Below are 16,463 nucleotides of genomic sequence, written 5' to 3' on the forward strand. Positions count from 1 at the left end.
AGCACCCCTTATGGGAAACCATCATTTCCTTTTTTTTCCCAGTGGCAATTTTTTTTTTTACAGAGGGACATTAGAATCCCACTTGGAATGCAGCAAATGACAAATCTTGTTCATCTTAAGGTAATGCCAGATGTGCTCAAATATAAAATTATATTAGTAGACTGATTAGTGCGATCGCATAATGGACAGGAAGCACCATGTGGAGTTCCAGATCACATACAGTATATGTGAAATGTTACATGTATGCTTAACATTTAATTCCCAATTACTTGATTGAATGCAGATTTAGTAGATAAGTAACTGTTTATTGCTGATTTTACTCTTACGTTCAAATGGTGCATATGTATTTTTAAAAATTGTTCTTGTCTTGGTTTTTGTGTTTATTGTTTTGCACGTATTGTAAACTGCCCCAAGCCCACATTTGTGGGTAAATAGAAGTACTGTAAACAAAAGTAAAACCTCTGTTGTTTTTTCTTTCCGTAGGGCGTGATAATGCATGTGAGAAAACATCATATATGTTTCTGCGAAAAGAACTTCCTGTGCGGCTTGCTAATACCATGAGAGAAGTAAATTTATTGCCTGACAACCTGCTGAATAGACCTTCAGTTAAGCTAGTCCAGAGCTGGTAGGTAAAGGGAATTGTTATGAATCTGTGAATTAGACAAGCAAGGATGTTTTGCAGCTTGGACAACTATAGTAGCTTTTTCTCTTTTCCTATGCTGATACCGAATACACTTTTTCAAATACCAACATTCATTATCAAACCAATTAATAAAGAAATTCTCTGTTACAGATATAGCTTCGCTTCCCATCCTTTTCCTTATGCACTCCCTTGTTCCAGCTCTATTGTCCTTCCAACTGTAGACTATGCATCAGTTTTTCATAGCTGAAACTAGGAACACTTCATGCCTGAGTGGGTAGGATAAGGACAGGGAAAGGGGAAGCATTACTTATACAATACTTTCATCCCATTTTACAGCTGAGAAATGCTGAGGCACAGCAGTAAATTACTTATTAAAAATCATAGTCCATGGCAGAGAATTCTTGAGTTTTCCCCTTCCCACTAAGCAGCTACAATTTCTCTCTTGTCCACCAAACTTTGAAGTAAGGAGTTTACACAGAAGTAAGGAGTTTACACAGATTAGTGCACCATCTATATCAGTTAATCCCTGATCCCGCTTACGTTGCTAGCAAACTTCATTACATAATTCATCATCAGTATATCTACTTCTCAACATGGCCCATCAGTGGATACTTAAATCCAATGATTGGGACCATGAACATACAAGACAGAGCTTTCTATAAACATGAGAAAAGCCCCAGGTTTGCAGAACAATCTGAAAAAAAATCAAATAATAGAAGCAATGCCTGTAACTTTAAGAAACAAATGCCTTCTCAGTGGTTGTTGTGCAGGGCTCATTTTGAAGGAGAACGCACAGGTACGCAGTTCCGGCAGTTCCCTAAAGAGGTCTCATGTCAGGTGGCCCCGCCCACTTGACTCTCAGCCATTTTGGGCCCTTTTTGGCCTGTATTGGGGCTGAAATGGCCTGGATCGGGCCTCTGATGGGTGATGGATCACTCTCCCGCTCAACAGCAGCCCGATCCTGACCATTTTGGGCCCCTTTTCAGCCATTTTCATCCCCTTTTTCTCATTTTGGGCCACATTTCGACCCTGAATGGCCAGGATTGGGTCCAAAACAGCCAGGATAGGTGATGTCAGGGGTGTGTGGCATATGCAAATGAGCTATGCTAATGACACATTCCCAGTGATGTCAAGGGGCATGGCATATGCAAATTAGTTATGCTAATGAGTTCCTCCAGCTTTTTTTCTACGAAATGACCCCTGGCTGTGAGTATTGCTAGGAAACCACAACAGTATTGCCGGGCTTCAAGCTTTGGTTTCTAGCAGTAAAAGGTAGTGGAAGGGGGCAAGTCTTCTTTTCAGGGATGTTTGGGCCTTTGAAGTAGGAATCAAGGCCAAGCCTGTCAGCAACCAGTGGGCTACTTGCTCTCACCCAACTTGCATGACTCATCCAGGTCCTAACCCAGGCCTGGCTGCTTGTTACTAGAGTGCAGCCACTCTGCTAAAGCCAGTGTGGTGTAGTGATTAGAGTATCAGGCTAGGTTCTAGGAGACCAAGGTTTGAATCCCCATTCCTCATTGGGTGGCCTTGGGCCCATCACACACTATTAGCCTAAACTATCTCACATGTTCTTGAGAAAACATAAGCTGTATTGGGTCCCCACTGGGGGACAAGAGGGGTATAAATGAAATAAATAATAAATATAGCTGAAGATGAGAGGGAGGCAGGTAAAAGTTGCTTGGTTGGTTTGTGGGTGGAAAGGAAAAGATGTTGAGTTTGCCTGGAGAAGGGAAAGAGGATATAGTGAAAGTGGTCCATAAGTGTTGGAAATAGTGAAAGTAAAGTGCCTCCCACAAGGCTTTGCATATTCCCCACCACACAGTTAGGCCACCAGTCCAGTGACCAGCATGTGTAGAGTTTTCCCAGGGAGAGTGAAGGACAGAAGGGTAAAGATAGGCAGATAAGGTTGGCAGATGGGTTGGAAAGAGAGAAGGAAGCAGGCGAAAGAGGAGGGGCTATAGGGGCTTTCAAGAAATGGTAAAAGGGAACAAAAATAAGATGACCCTGACATGTCCTTGTGGGTCTCCCAGTTGTATATTTTATTTGCCTTCACACAAAAGTCAACTCTTAGTTTTTCCTTTTTTTTCTTTCTAGTGCCTGTTCAGAAAAATGGGCTCTCTTTTTCACAGCTCTACATGCCCTTTGCCTCTCCTCTAAAGTGGCCTTCCTGCTAGCTATTACATCAGTCAGAAAAGTTAGTGAGCTCCAAGCATTAAGAGTGGATTCCCCCCACTTCCTACAGGTGCATCCTCACAAAATGTTGATGTGTACTATTTTGCAATTCCTGCGGAAGGTAGTGTCTAGATTTAATGGGTCTCAAAACAAAACCCTTCTTGTATTTTTTCCTAACCTGACAACTTCACATTAACATATGTTACACATTTTGAATGTAAAGAGAGGTTTTTTTTATTTTATATGGACAGAACACAACCCTTTTGCTAGTATAATACTTAGGGGGATTTTACTTAGAATACATGGGACAATGAGAATAGTTAAACATATATTAATGTGGTATATTATATATAATACATTATGATGGGTTAGTGGATCAGATTTTATACTATACTATGTTATTGTGTTATATTATGTTGTGTGCTGTGCTACATTGGTGGCATAGCATACAATATATGTTTTATAATATATACTATATTGATAGTATATCTGATAGAGCTACATTGTGTTATGCTACATTGAGTGGTATATGATATACACCATATTGACAGTATATTTGATAGAGTTTATGTAAAAGAATTAGAATGCGCTTAGAGTAAGAGGTATTATGATTTATAGGTGGTAGGATAAGATAAATGAAATAGATTTAAGTAATAAGAAGGGTTAAGGGTTGGAAAGCTGTTGGAAGTCGAAAGGGAGGGGGGAGGAAAAGGGTGGGGGATAGAGTAAGGGGGAAAAATGGGATTATATGTACTAAACTTGGAAATCTTTCTTTTTTTCCACTCACCAATAAAATTAAAAAAAAAAAGAACACAACCCTTTTGGAAGGAATCTGCATTTTTTTTGTTTGCGATTCTGGCCCCAATAAAGGCAAAGCTTGGTCCTCTCAGACAATATCTAGATGAGTGTGTACACAAACAAGGCACCCAAAAGCTCCTGTTCTAGGTGCTGACCCACAACCATACCAGACTCTTTAGGCAAAAGGAACGTGCCTGTTCATTTTAATTGTGAGACTTTTCAGTCTCGGGCCGTTCTGAGGTTGTACCTGCAAGCAACAAGTAACTACAGGCACAGGCTGAAATAAAACATCTTTTAGTTTATTAAATACAAGTTGCAGAGAGTATTGGCAAAGCATGAAGCACTCTTTAGGCAATAGGCAAGTTAAAACAAATTAACACTATTGCTAGCTAGAATTATCTGTCTAAACACTTAAAAACTTGCTATCTTAGCGTCTCTGACATAGCTTCTTGACTTACAAGTAGGGGTGTGCATCCCCAAAAGATTTGGGTTTACCTGCCTGCCAACTGAAGCCAGCCCCGGGCCCCGAAGCAATCCGAATGCTTCAGGAAGCTTTGATTCAGGAATTCCGAATTTTTACAGATCAGATCCGATTCAGGCATTTTTCCTAAATTGGATACCCAAAGCGCACACCCCTACTGACAAGTTCTCACCATTAGGTTTAGCAAAGGAGTCCATTTTTATGCCAAGTAAGTCAAGGCATCTTGTTGGTAACAGGAATGGAAGCAATCTTCCCTCTCACATGACGGTAAAGGAATAATGCCTAAGAGAAGGGAACAGTGTATAACAGGGAGCCATCTTTTCTGCCCTGTCACACTATGAAGCTAAGAGCCAGTCAGGGCACACCTGGTTAATTGGTAATGCTAGCTGTGTAAAATTAAAGAATACAGCTAAGGAAGCTGAGAGCCCGGTTCATCCAGGTCGCTTCCCTTGAGAACTGGTAGAGGTCCACAGGTGCTGGAAATTTATAGGCCAGCACATTTGTTCTCAAGCTAGGCCAGAGCCAAGCCTTCAAGAACTTACAGATGAACCAAAGTTCAGTGACACTGACCAAGATATTAAGGGTAAATGGGCCTGATCTTTACAGAGTGGTACTTGCTGTTAAAATGTGTAATAAGTTTGTTCAAGTTCCTTGTCTGTTTACTCTGCTTTCCAATTTAACAAGAGCACAGGCAACTTCCACTGGTGTTCCTTTATGGGGTGCCGCTGGTGGACATCTGTTGAGCAGCGATATGGTCTTCAGTGGATACTTTCATCAAGCATTATGCAATGGATGTTAACTCTAGAAGAGAAGCAGCAGTGGGTAAAGCAGTCCTAAATCTCTTTGTGTGAGAGTATCACCACACCTGTTTTGGTGAATAGCTTGCTATTCTCCTAATGTGGGACTGCACTGAAAACAGGGTTGCACTTACCTGTAACTGTTGCTCATTTAGGTCATTATGTATGCGCATATTCCCTTCTGCTCCGCTGTGAGCTGTCTACAGTAAGTTGATTGGGAGGGTTCATGGTGGCACAGGAGAACTGAGGGAAGAAGAGGGGCAACCTCTCCGTGTCACATGACAGTTTTTCGGTGTGAAAAACTGCTCTGGAGTAGCCCAGGGTGGGAGGAGTTTCCTCCTCAGTATCCTGAAAGCTAGAGAGTCCTGTTCTGAGCGACTGGCCTGCTCAGGAGCAGTCCCCAATGTGTGCTTGCATGAAGACCTAGATGAACAACAGTTACGGGTAAGTACAACCCTGTTTTACTGCCCTCATCCACTTGCAGCCACCACATTCTCCTACCCCATATGCCACTGCTGGACTTTTTGCCAGCTTTTAAAATAATTGGTAGCTGCTGTAGCCTTATAATGCTAAAGCGATATAACTACTGATATTTTTAAAAGCCAGCAAATGGTTCTCTGGTGGTGGCTGAGGACCATTTGCTGGCTTTTTAAAAATATTGATAGTAGAGGCATAAGGGCTGACCAAGGAAATCATGGAGGAAACTTCCATGTGGACACTTCATTGCTACTCTTGAGTGCTTTTGCATTTCCAGAAGCAATAAATCCAAATCAGAGAATTGTTGCTGTGTGGGTACAGCCTTAGTCCAAAGACTAAGAAGTTCAGGACCATTTTTAAATTAATGGACAAACAAAATCTCTTACCATGTTTCTTTGGAAAACTCACATATTTTTCCATGGCTTTTCGTTGAATAATTCTGTGAAATGTTCTCTTCCTGTCTATTTTAGGTATATGCAGAGCTTTATTGAGCTTTTAGAGTATGAAAATAAAACCCCTGAAGATCCACATATTCTAGATAAGTAAGTGATTGGGTTTTTTTAAGTTAAAATTGTGGAAGCAATTTATTAATCTGTTGCCATAACTTAGCTCACAAAATTATCTGGGCTTAGCCTGAATATTTTAAATTGGTAAATGATTTTACGTTTCCCTTAAACTAAAAAGACTGCTAGTTTCCTAACTAAGGAACATACAAGTATTCTCTGTTTTTCACTCAGACCTAAAATAGTGTAAGGATGTGTGTGCGTGTGTGTAGACAGGGAGTTATGCGCTAAGTCCTGAACATCTCAGGGCTAGTCTAAACAATGCACTGATACTTGGGAGATTTCCGTGTTCATGTGCTATACCTGTTTGTTTAGAAGAGTTATCAAGCACATTTGGCATGTTAAGTTGTTAGCTTGCAGCCTCAAGAATCTATCGTAAGAATTTTGTAATAGTTTTATATGACACTTTTAGCCTTCTAAGCATTTAGATTATGCTTATGGGGAACTAGGCTTCTCTGGTGGTTGAGGGTGGTGGGGCAGTCTTCACTAATGAGACAAAGCTCCTCCCTGGAGGCAGTCAGGATTGCTTTTTTGGTGACTCCAGATGGGAGGGTTTTTTCCCTTGATCACCCAGCCCTCTTTGGCTTGCAGGCAGATAGTTACCAGCTCGGCTTGTCAGATAGCATGGTGACTCTTTTTCTCCACAGCCTTTTTGTTACTCTTCTTCCTCTCTGTTTCTGTCAGAGAGGGTTTCAGTGTTTCACTTCCCAAGGTGGTAATAATAATAATATTAGATTTACATACCGCCCTTCAGGGTGATTTAACATCCACTCAGAGTGGTTTACAAAGTATGCTATTATTATCCCCACAGCAGAACACCCTGTGAGGTGGGTGGGGCTGAGAGAGCTAGAGACTGACCCAAGATCACCCAGCTGGCTTCCAGATTAGAGTCCTGCGCTCTTAACCACTACACCAAACTGGCTCTCAGTTAGAGGCAGAGGTAGAGGCATGCTTGCCTCCAAAGAAATTGAACCCATCCCTCTCAGCGGTTGCCAACAGGGGGAAGAGGGAAAGGCTGCAGGGACTCCATGCTTAGGAGGAGCTTCCTAGTTGCTTTTATTCCTGGTGAGGACAACAGGAGTGTCAATGATAGGAACCCTGTCAGTTTTGCCCCACTCTAGTCTGGAGCTGGCAAGGAGGCTGTATCCTCTTCCTTCCCACCTGAGCCGAGGAAGTTGGACCTTGAACAAAGGCAAGGCCTATGCCCTCCAATTTGCTACAGGGCGGCAAAGAGCCTTTTTGCTCCTGCTCCTGTCTGGGACAAAGGAGTGTATGGCTGTGAAAGTACCTATAAGAGCCCTGTTACCTGTGCCTCACCTCCACATGAACTGGCAGAGGCACTCTTCTCTTGCACCTGGGCCAGATAAGCCCACCTTTGTGCCTGAAATAGGCCAGAGTTCCCCCCTCCCTTGATGCAAGGCACAGAAAGGATGGGGAAAGGCCTTAAGCCCCCAAAGCACAGAAGGGTAAGAAAGGGCCTGAGATGGCACTGCACACAGGTGACGCCTGACATGAGGTGGACATGTGTCATGTTCCCGAAAGTTTTGATGGGAAGTGTAGGCGTCTTTTCTGACTACCACTGACAGCTCAGCTCCTTCTCAGCCACTGGGGGTTGGAGTTTACCAAAGGAATTCACATAGTTAACATAAAACCCGTCCAACTTGCAGAGTTGGAGGGAGAGTGCCTGCATAGAGATTGCTAGTATTTACAGCAAATGTTTATTACAAGCAAAGCCCATTGGCAGTTTGGTGCAGGGAGCTCACCTTCTGCCAGCCCAAGGGAGCCCCTGGTAGTTGCCACTGCTCCAAGCCTCCTTGTGCTGTTTTCCCAGTGGTTGGCAAAGCTGCCAGCAGCCAGGACAGTTGGGAGCTCTCCCACCTTCCGCAGTGCAAGAAGCTTCCCATGCTTCGCACACCCCACACCTGCTTCACCCGCCGGCAGCAGCGCACCCCTTTCGGCCTCTGCGACTCCCCCTCCTGCTCTGTCTTGGACCGGAGAGCCATATGAGATCAGGCAGGAGGTGAGGCAGCTTGTCTCAGGAAGCTTCCCGTGCCTCACACTCCCTCAGCTCTCTCCCCGCCCTTGGCTCTCTTCAAGCACCTTGCACGCCCTTGGCTCTCTCGTTTGGCTCCCCAGCACCTCTCCTGCTGCCCACCTGCCTGCCTCTCTCCGCCAGTGCCTGGCTTTCTGGACGCCCCCCCTCTCGTTGGGCGAAGCAGGAATGGGGTGTGCAAGACACGGGAAACTTCCTGCACCGTTACCGTTTCGGCAGCAGCTGGCAAAGCTGCTGGCAGCTGGGACAGTTGGGAGCGCTCCCACTGGTGGCAGCGGCAGGAGAGTTGCTGGGGAGCTGAAGGAGAGAGCCAAGGGTGTGTGAGGCACAGGAAGAGAACCGAGGGCGGGGAGAGAGCTGAGGACGTGTGAGGCACAGGAAGCTTTTTGAGTCTCCCCACCTCCTACAGGATCTCACATGGCTCTCCAGTCTGAGACAGGGCAGGAGGGGAGCCCCAGAGGCTGGAAGGGGTGTGCTGCCGTGAGCTGGTGAAGCAGGCGCAGGGTGTGTGAGGCGCGTGAAGCTTCCTGTGTTGCCACTGGCGGGAGCGCTCCCAACTGTTCCGGCTGCCAGCAGCTTTGCCAGCCGCCCACGAAACAGCGTAAGGAAGCTTGGAGCAGTGGCAACTCCCAGGGGCTTCCTTGGGCCAGCAGAAGGTGAGCTCCCTGTACCCCGCCACCAGCAGGCTTTGCTTGTAATTAACGTTTGTTGTAAATACTAGCAATCTCTATGCAAGCACTCTCCCTCCAACTCTGCAAGTTGGATGAATTTTATGTTGTTAACTATATGAATTCCTTTGGTAAACTCCAGCCCCCAGTGGCTGGGAAGGAACTGAGCTGTCAGCAGTAGTTATAAAAGATGCCTAGACTTCCCATAAAAACTTTTGGGAACCTGACATGTCTCCACCTCGTGTCAGGCGTCACTTGTAGCTTGGCTTTTAGCCCTGTCTCCCAAAAGTTTGAGGCCTTGGCTGAAGCTTTGATGTTCAAGTGAGCAAGACTTTTGAAGATGGCATAAACCTGTAGACGAAAAGGATAAGAAAATGGTGCTGCTGACATACAGGAAAGAAAGTAAACTGAAGAAGAGGTTCCACTTTTATAAGTCCCAACCAACCATCAGTTTCAGGTCCTTCAAATCCAGTAATGGAAAATGGCAGCAGCACAAGTAGATGAGTAACTCAGGCTGTACCTTTCATAAGGCCTTCTCTCAGCACGAAGGAAGAAAGAAAAATTCCTCTGCCTGACACCATGAGTGCTGGCGCCTCCAGAGCCCACAGGCAGACATCTACAATCTTTCCCCTGCAATTGGAAACTCTTTATTAGTGATCAGTGAGTAACAGACATGGTTACGAAAGCGTATGCCTTTCTGCCAAACTGATTCATTCAGGTCCCAAAACACCGCTGCCGAAATAAACATCACCTCTTGTCCTCAGCTATAGAACACCTTCTGGCAATAGGAGCAATAGAACCAGTCTCAAAGGACCAAAAGACATCTGGGGTCTATTCTCTTCATAGCCTTGGGGAAAAAACCCAGAAACTTCTACAGTATCCTGGATCTGAAATGGCTGATCCACAGGTGGGGGGGGGGAGAGAAAATTCAGGATGGAAACTTTCAGATCAATAATTGCAGGGGGAATTTTCTGGCATTGGTGGTCCTGACAGAAGCATACCTCCACACCCCAATTCTCAAGTTTCACAGGAGATTTCTTCAGTTTGTCTACACAGGATGACACTTCCTGAACTGATCCTGTCATTCAGGCAGAAGAAAGCCCCTGAGTCTTCACAAAGGTTCTGGCTTTCCTAATAGAGCTGCTGCAGACACACAGGATATTCATATTCCCTTACCTGAATGACACCCTCATCAGATCTCCCTCCTTTTAGCAGCGGCTGAGGAACTTGGAACATAGCATTACCCATCTCCAGATTCATGGCATGGTGATCAACAAGGAGAAAAGTTGCCTGGTTCCCTGTATGGTGCATAGTCCATTTTGGGGGTGGGTCTCCGTAGATACCCAGCAAGACAAAGTTTTTCGGTCTCAAGAGCAACAACTCAGGATCCAAGAAATGATTCAAGAGATCTGCTAGAAACCTCTGAAAGATGTGATAACACTGGCAAGGCTCGTGGGTATGTTATGTAAGTATTCTGCCAAGATATAATTCCTTGGGACAAGTTTCCACTTGAGGCCCCTTCAATATGCCCTTTTCTCATATCAGACTGAGATAACAAGCCACCAACACCTAGTCATTCTCTCCAAAGTTGTCTTCAGTGGGATTTCCAGTGGTGGCTATTCGGAGTCAGACTTAAGATGGGCTGTCCCCTAAGGGAACCATCCTGGAGGCTGGTTACCACAGATGCCAGTTTGCTGGACTGAGGAGCACATTCCCAGGGACAGATGGCACAGGGAGCATGGTGTTACCCAGAATCCAAATGGAGCATCAACTGCTGGAATTCAGGGCAATCTGCCTGGGCTCTTTGTTTCAAGAACTCTTGAAGAGAAAAGACAATATGACCACAACATGAAATCAGGCTCTTCATGTGGAAGCATTCTAATCATGACCTGGGCAGAGTTTCACCAGGTGTCCATCAAGGCAATACATATAGCAGGGACATTATCACCATGGATTGGCTCAGCAGACGTGGTTAGATCAGTGAGAATGGATGTTGACCCCAGAAGTATTCCACATGGTTTGCAGATATTTTGATAAGCAAGTGTAAATCTGTTCACACTGCCAACAAATCATTAGGTCCTGAAAGTTCGTTCGTTCGTTCTTTCTTTCTTTCTTTCTTTCTTTTTTTCTTTCTTTCTTTCAAGCAGAATTGGTCCTGATTGCACCATTTTGTCCTCTTCTGGCCTGTTTAAAGACTTGATGAGCTGGTCATTCAAGGACCCTTGGAGTCTTCTGATAGGAAGGACCTGCTGTCCTAGGAACCCCTCTTCCATCTACAACCAGAAATGTTAAAACTAACATCATGGAAGTTGAGCAGCAGCAGTTTAGAGAGAAAGAGGCTACTCTCATTAGGTAATCTCAGTCTTATGCACCTCCAGGAGGTCCTCCACCAGTAGAATTTATATCAATACATGTCAGTTTTTTCAATCTTTGTGTGAAGAGAGGGCAATTAACCCATTTAGGGCACAAATTAGAAAGCTTCTTATGTATCTTCAATCTGGGTTAGATAAAACATGCCATGTTGTGGCACTCTCAGCCATAGTGTGAGCCCAAGAAGGGGCAGGGGATTTGTAGCCACCCTAGTGTCAAGAAATCCATCTGGGGAGTAGCATCCTCTGAACATCCTCCTTCCCCCAGTAGTTCATAGATTCTCTACTTGGAGCTTAAACACAGTGCTGAGGGCTCTCTTCAGGACTCCCTTTGAACTCATGGCCATTTGTCATCTTAAGAAACTTTCCTTTAAAACTGCTTTCTTGGTATCAATAATGTCAGCCCATAGGGTTTCTAGGCTTCAGACTCTATCAGTAGACAGGGATCTCTGAGTTTTCTATTAAGGTTGTGCTGCACAGACCCAGCATTTATTTCCAAAGTAAACTCATCCTTCCATAATTCTGAGGAAATGGTCCTGCTTTCCTAAGAATGCATGAGAAAGAGAATGGCATTATTTGCTCATAAGAAGGACCCTGAGCTTGTATATGGGTAGAGCTCAAGTCATTCAGGAAGACAGATTGCATGTTTGTGTCTTTTAGACAGGCCTCCTTAGGAACTAGAGTTTCGATATCATAGGTTTTATTTCCTTAGCCTATAAGGTGAGGGGATTGGAAACCCCAGAGGGGATTGTGACAGCACCTGGTTGTCACAACAGTTTGTGCTGTCAGTGGTTTTACATGTGCCATAGCCCTGATATGACTGGGGAAGGAGAAGGAGGGAGACCTGAGAGGAGACTTCTGAGGTAAAGGAATAAATGTACAGCTGGCTTACACTCTATCCCCACAGGTTTCTTCCACTGGGAGTTAATTTGTTAAATCTGAGCCTAAATTGACAACACAGACCCTGAGAGGAGAAATTAATGCTTTTTTTCCAGACATTGCTCCTCAGCATTTAAGATTACTTTGTATCCCTTTATCACAACTGACAGGCTCCTACTCTTTTAAATTTTCAGAGAATCTGGCCTCAGAACCAATACCAGAAAAGTTAGGTTTGGGGCAGGCCTTTTACAGGGTGCTTGTTTAATTCCTTAAAACAAGGTTTCTACCTTGTCCTGATCACAAAATCCTAACTAAAAAGCCCCAAATAAAAAAGCCTAATTTAGCGTATGCCCTTATCCAAGAAAGCATTATTCCTGTCTGAAGGAAAATGTATCAATCTTCCCTTTTTAAACTGTGGCTCACAACCCTTCTCTTCCAGTGAAGATCCAGGGGCTTTGTTTGGCTGGCCAGTCTCGGGTTTGTCTGAGGGCAGAATCCTTAGGATTGAGTCAGAGACCTAGAGAATAAGTAGTACGTTGGGGTTGCTTACCACAGAGTTGCCCTGACCTGGATAGCCCAGGTGAGCCTGATCTAATCAGATTTCAGAAGCTAAGCAGAGTCAGCCTTGATTAGTAACTGGGTAGGAGACCTCCAACGAAGACTAGGGTTGCAGAGGCAGGCAATGGCAAACCACTTCTGAAAGTCTCCTGCCATGAAAACCCCATCAGGGGTTGCCATAAATCAACTTTGACTTGAGGGCACTCTCCATCACCACACCACAGGGTTACAGCTTACAGCTCGTTCTCTTAGGAGGGTGGCGACTAGGGGTATCCAACCCAGATCTGGGATTCGGGGGGGGAAACAGATTTTCACCCATCCAACTTTCCCAAATCAAATCAGAGAGCCCTGATCTGATCTGGGAACCCAGATTCAACACTGGATAAATCCAGGAAACGTGGCTTCAGCCTCTGGTTGGCTCTTTCCTGGGTTTCTCTTACTTTTTTTCTAAGAGGGGAGCGGAAGGAGGGAGAGGGAAATAATGCAGAGGCAGGTGGGAGGGGTAGTGAGTGGCCAATCCATGCAGGAGCTTTCCTTGTCTGCCAGGCTTCTGTGCATGACACTGGTTCAGTTGGTCTAAGTGTCTCTTGCTTCATTTTGGTTTGGATAGAATTCTCTGTTTTGTCATGATTCTTTTGTTTGATATTGGTTCTCTTCATTCATTGTGGTTCTGGGGGATTCTATCCATTCCCTTGTTTCAGTTTGGTTCTGTCGGGCTTCCTCTTGCATTTGGGAGTGTTTCTGCCTGAGAGTCTGCTTGGAAATGTTTTCTCCATAGGAAACAATGGAGAGTGGCTGGGGGCACCTTCTTCAGAGGCCCATAGAATCGACCCTCCAATCTTCCTGAAACTTGGTGAGTCTTTAGAGGACAGTTGGGAGTAGAATCCCTGAAAATTTTGTGGAGTTTGCTTGAAAAATGACTCCTCCAGCCCCCCAGATAGTTTTTCTGATAGGGAATAATGGCTGAATTAATCCAGGATTCTCTGATCTGCCTTAACTAGATTAGAGAATCTTTTCCACATTTCAGGAATTCGGGATTTTGGGGGATCCATGAAACCTGAATCTATATTTGGCAACCTATGCTGCCTACATGGCATTCCCATCCTTATATGTTGTGTGCAAGACAGTAACATGGAAGTTCATGCACACCTTCACTCACCATTATCACATTGATAAAATGGCATCAGCTGATGCATCCTTTGGTAGAATAGCCCTTCAGCAGGTGATGAAAGGTCAGTTTGTCCACCCAGGCATACGCTGCTTTTTAAAACCCGGTTAGTGAAGACTACCCTATCCTGAACCACTAGAGAATGGAAAATTTGTTCACTTACTGTGAATTTCCCATCTTCGTGGTAATAAGGTGAGGTAGTCTTACCCACTCTTGTTGGGAGTACCTGAAAGGGGGGTACCTTGAGATAACCTGGACCAATTCTGATTCCAGTGTAGTAAGTTTAATCCTGATGGGCTGTCCCTGTGTCCTTCTTCATTTGTTCTTATTGTTTTCCAAGTTTGCTTTCTGTTTACTAATGGCTGTTTATAGAGTTTTTCAATATAGTTTTTTGGGAGTTGGATTTGGTTCTGGACTGGTCTCAGTGATTAAAGGAGGAGCTCCTGCCATCTGGGGCTAGCAACCCTGACTGCCTCCAGGGAGGAGTTTCTTCCCATTAGTGAAGACTGCCCCACTCCAGGACCACAGAGAAGGGAGATTCACAGTAACTGAACAAACCTTCCATTTTGGTGTCTTTTACCAAAGAGTTCTGATTCCACTCTTGTTTAAGGTGTACCTGATTTAAGACGAGGTACAGTGATATTTCCTGTTTTCAAGGGCAGCATTTTGGACTGTTTCATACTACAATATGTGATATGGGCTAACTAGTAAAAAAGGATTAATGGGCAATTTTATGAAGTTAATGTGCCACTGATTGTATCTCAACTTCACATAATGCTTGGTTATAATATATATACTAACAACTCTGCAAAATGGAAATATATCCCAGACACAAAAAGATTTATCTTAGTACACAAATCAAGACTAATCTACTATCTTCAGGATAATGTTCATATAAAACATACAATTACAGTGAAAGAAAACCTACCAAATAAATAGAAAAAATCCAAATATCAATAATATTTGATGTTGTAGTTTACAAATCAATCCTACATTCAGCAGCTTGCTCCAGTAAAAACTGCAGAATGCATTTTATCAGGGGCCTTCATGAGCTGCTGTTCTGTGAACTTCAGATTACCATCTTCAGTGCATATTCATAAAGAATAGTTTATATTTTTATCCCCTGGAAGAAAGACACTCAAAAGATGAAATTTCATATGGATCTAATTCTGGAATAATCCTGTATGATCCTACTTTCCGAGTTCATAAATTATATCAACTTTTGTGATTAATTTTTATTTGTTTGTTTATATTTGGTGACAGCAGTGATAAGTTTTGCAGTGTCTACTCTGAGAACCTCAAGAAGCATATGAAGTTCCATGATACTGGTTTTGATCCACTGGTATTTTCTGCTGGTGCACAGGATTTTGGTCATTGGAGTGTGACTTCTAGGCCATCTGACAATGACATCCTCCTTTACACCACCAGCTCTTCAATAGAAGGCACCTTCCCCAGGCCCTGCACCAGCCTCTCTATTGGCACCTCAGCTTTCGATGCCTCCACAAAGCCTCATCACAGTGGCAGCTGCTAACACCCATGCCCAATCCTGGCCAGCAACCCCCAGTAATGCAGCTGACTCACCTTCCTTCCACAGCTGAGGAGAAAGGCAAAGGAGGCGGCAGTTGGAGTGTGCTGTTGTTCCTAGGACAGGAGAAGGAACAAGATGATGCAACCCTCTTCCCTGCTTGTCTGAGGCCTGAGGACAGCTGGCTGGACAGCAGTCAGCCATACAGTGTCATTGGTGAAGAAAAAGCCTCACACAAGCCTCTCATGGGAGCAGAAAATGCCCCTTAAAATGCTGCTCCCAGAGGATAGAGGACCCCCAAGAACAGCATGTGTGTGAGACAATAGTCTGCAGTAATCACCCCTCACTTCCATTCACAGAAATCCTTTGATGGATCCATATTATTGAACACAGTATCAGTTCACTCTTATGTGTCCCTCAGGCACACAAAGGGGTGTATGCAGATCAGAAAAATAATCAGTAGCATTTGTGTTGATTGATAGAGATTTCTTAGATGATATTTGTAGATGACTCTTTGTGTAATCCTAAACAGAGCTATGCACTTCAAGCACATTGGCTGTAACAGACTTAGAAGGGTGCACCTCTTCTTAGCTTAACACTATTAATTTTCTTTACCCTGATCAAACATCAGGTTTTAATAAGCCTGCATTTGAAAGAGGTGGAATTGGAGTTCTGAAAATAAGCCCTAATTCCCTTGTGACCAAAGCTATCCATTAAAATTGAGGTTTTCATTTTGTCTTTTTTTAAAGGACAGTCATAAAATAGAAGAGAAACCCAAAAGCTTCATTTCCATATCTCATATGTCTGCCATATATATACACACGCACATGTGCGCACATACACATACACACACACATGCATACATATATACTAAGAAGACTGTCCTTTAATAATTAGATTTTCTCATATACAAAAAGATAATTTCCTCATTTGAAACTATGAAGTACAGCAATGGACTTCTCTTGACCTTAACTCTCAGATCCTTATAGAATCTGCAGGATCTAATCTAGCTGAAACTTTTAAGCATTAAAATAATTTTCAAGAAGGGGTGCTTGTCCAATCAGCAAGGCAGGTGAGTAGGTTAAAAACCCTCCTTGTGCAATTTGAAGGTTTTGAGATTTGGGATTAGGTTGTTACTGTTCATATTTCTCAGTTATTATTTTTAGAGTAACGGATCATTTGAAAACCGCATGAGGAATTTGGAAAAGTGCTTAAGCATTGCTGATTAGGCAGGAAAATGGCAAGTAAGGTGTCTTTAAAAGAGGAGCATTCTTTCACAATCAGAAATGTATTTTAGAAAAGTACCTACAAG

General features: G+C 43.8%; 1 protein-coding gene across 2 annotated transcripts in view; it reads left to right on the forward strand.

Annotated features, from left to right (window-relative positions):
* PDK3 (pyruvate dehydrogenase kinase 3) overlaps positions 1-16,463 on the forward strand; it is a 76,270-nt gene that overhangs the window by 33,759 nt on the left and 26,048 nt on the right. Inside the window, exons 1-3 of one of the 2 annotated variants that reach the window (XM_054973991.1) lie at positions 101-120; positions 484-625; positions 5,839-5,910. In XM_054973991.1, the coding sequence (XP_054829966.1) occupies positions 516-625; positions 5,839-5,910 (182 nt within the window). In that variant the 5' untranslated portion in view covers positions 101-120; positions 484-515. Of the gene's footprint in view, positions 1-100; positions 121-483; positions 626-5,838; positions 5,911-16,463 lie in introns of those variants that run through there. The other variant, XM_054973990.1, reaches the window with a different exon arrangement.

Source organism: Eublepharis macularius, chromosome 3 (genome assembly GCF_028583425.1).
Source record: "Eublepharis macularius isolate TG4126 chromosome 3, MPM_Emac_v1.0, whole genome shotgun sequence".
In the NCBI taxonomy this organism is placed as follows: Eukaryota; Metazoa; Chordata; class Lepidosauria; order Squamata; family Eublepharidae; genus Eublepharis; species Eublepharis macularius.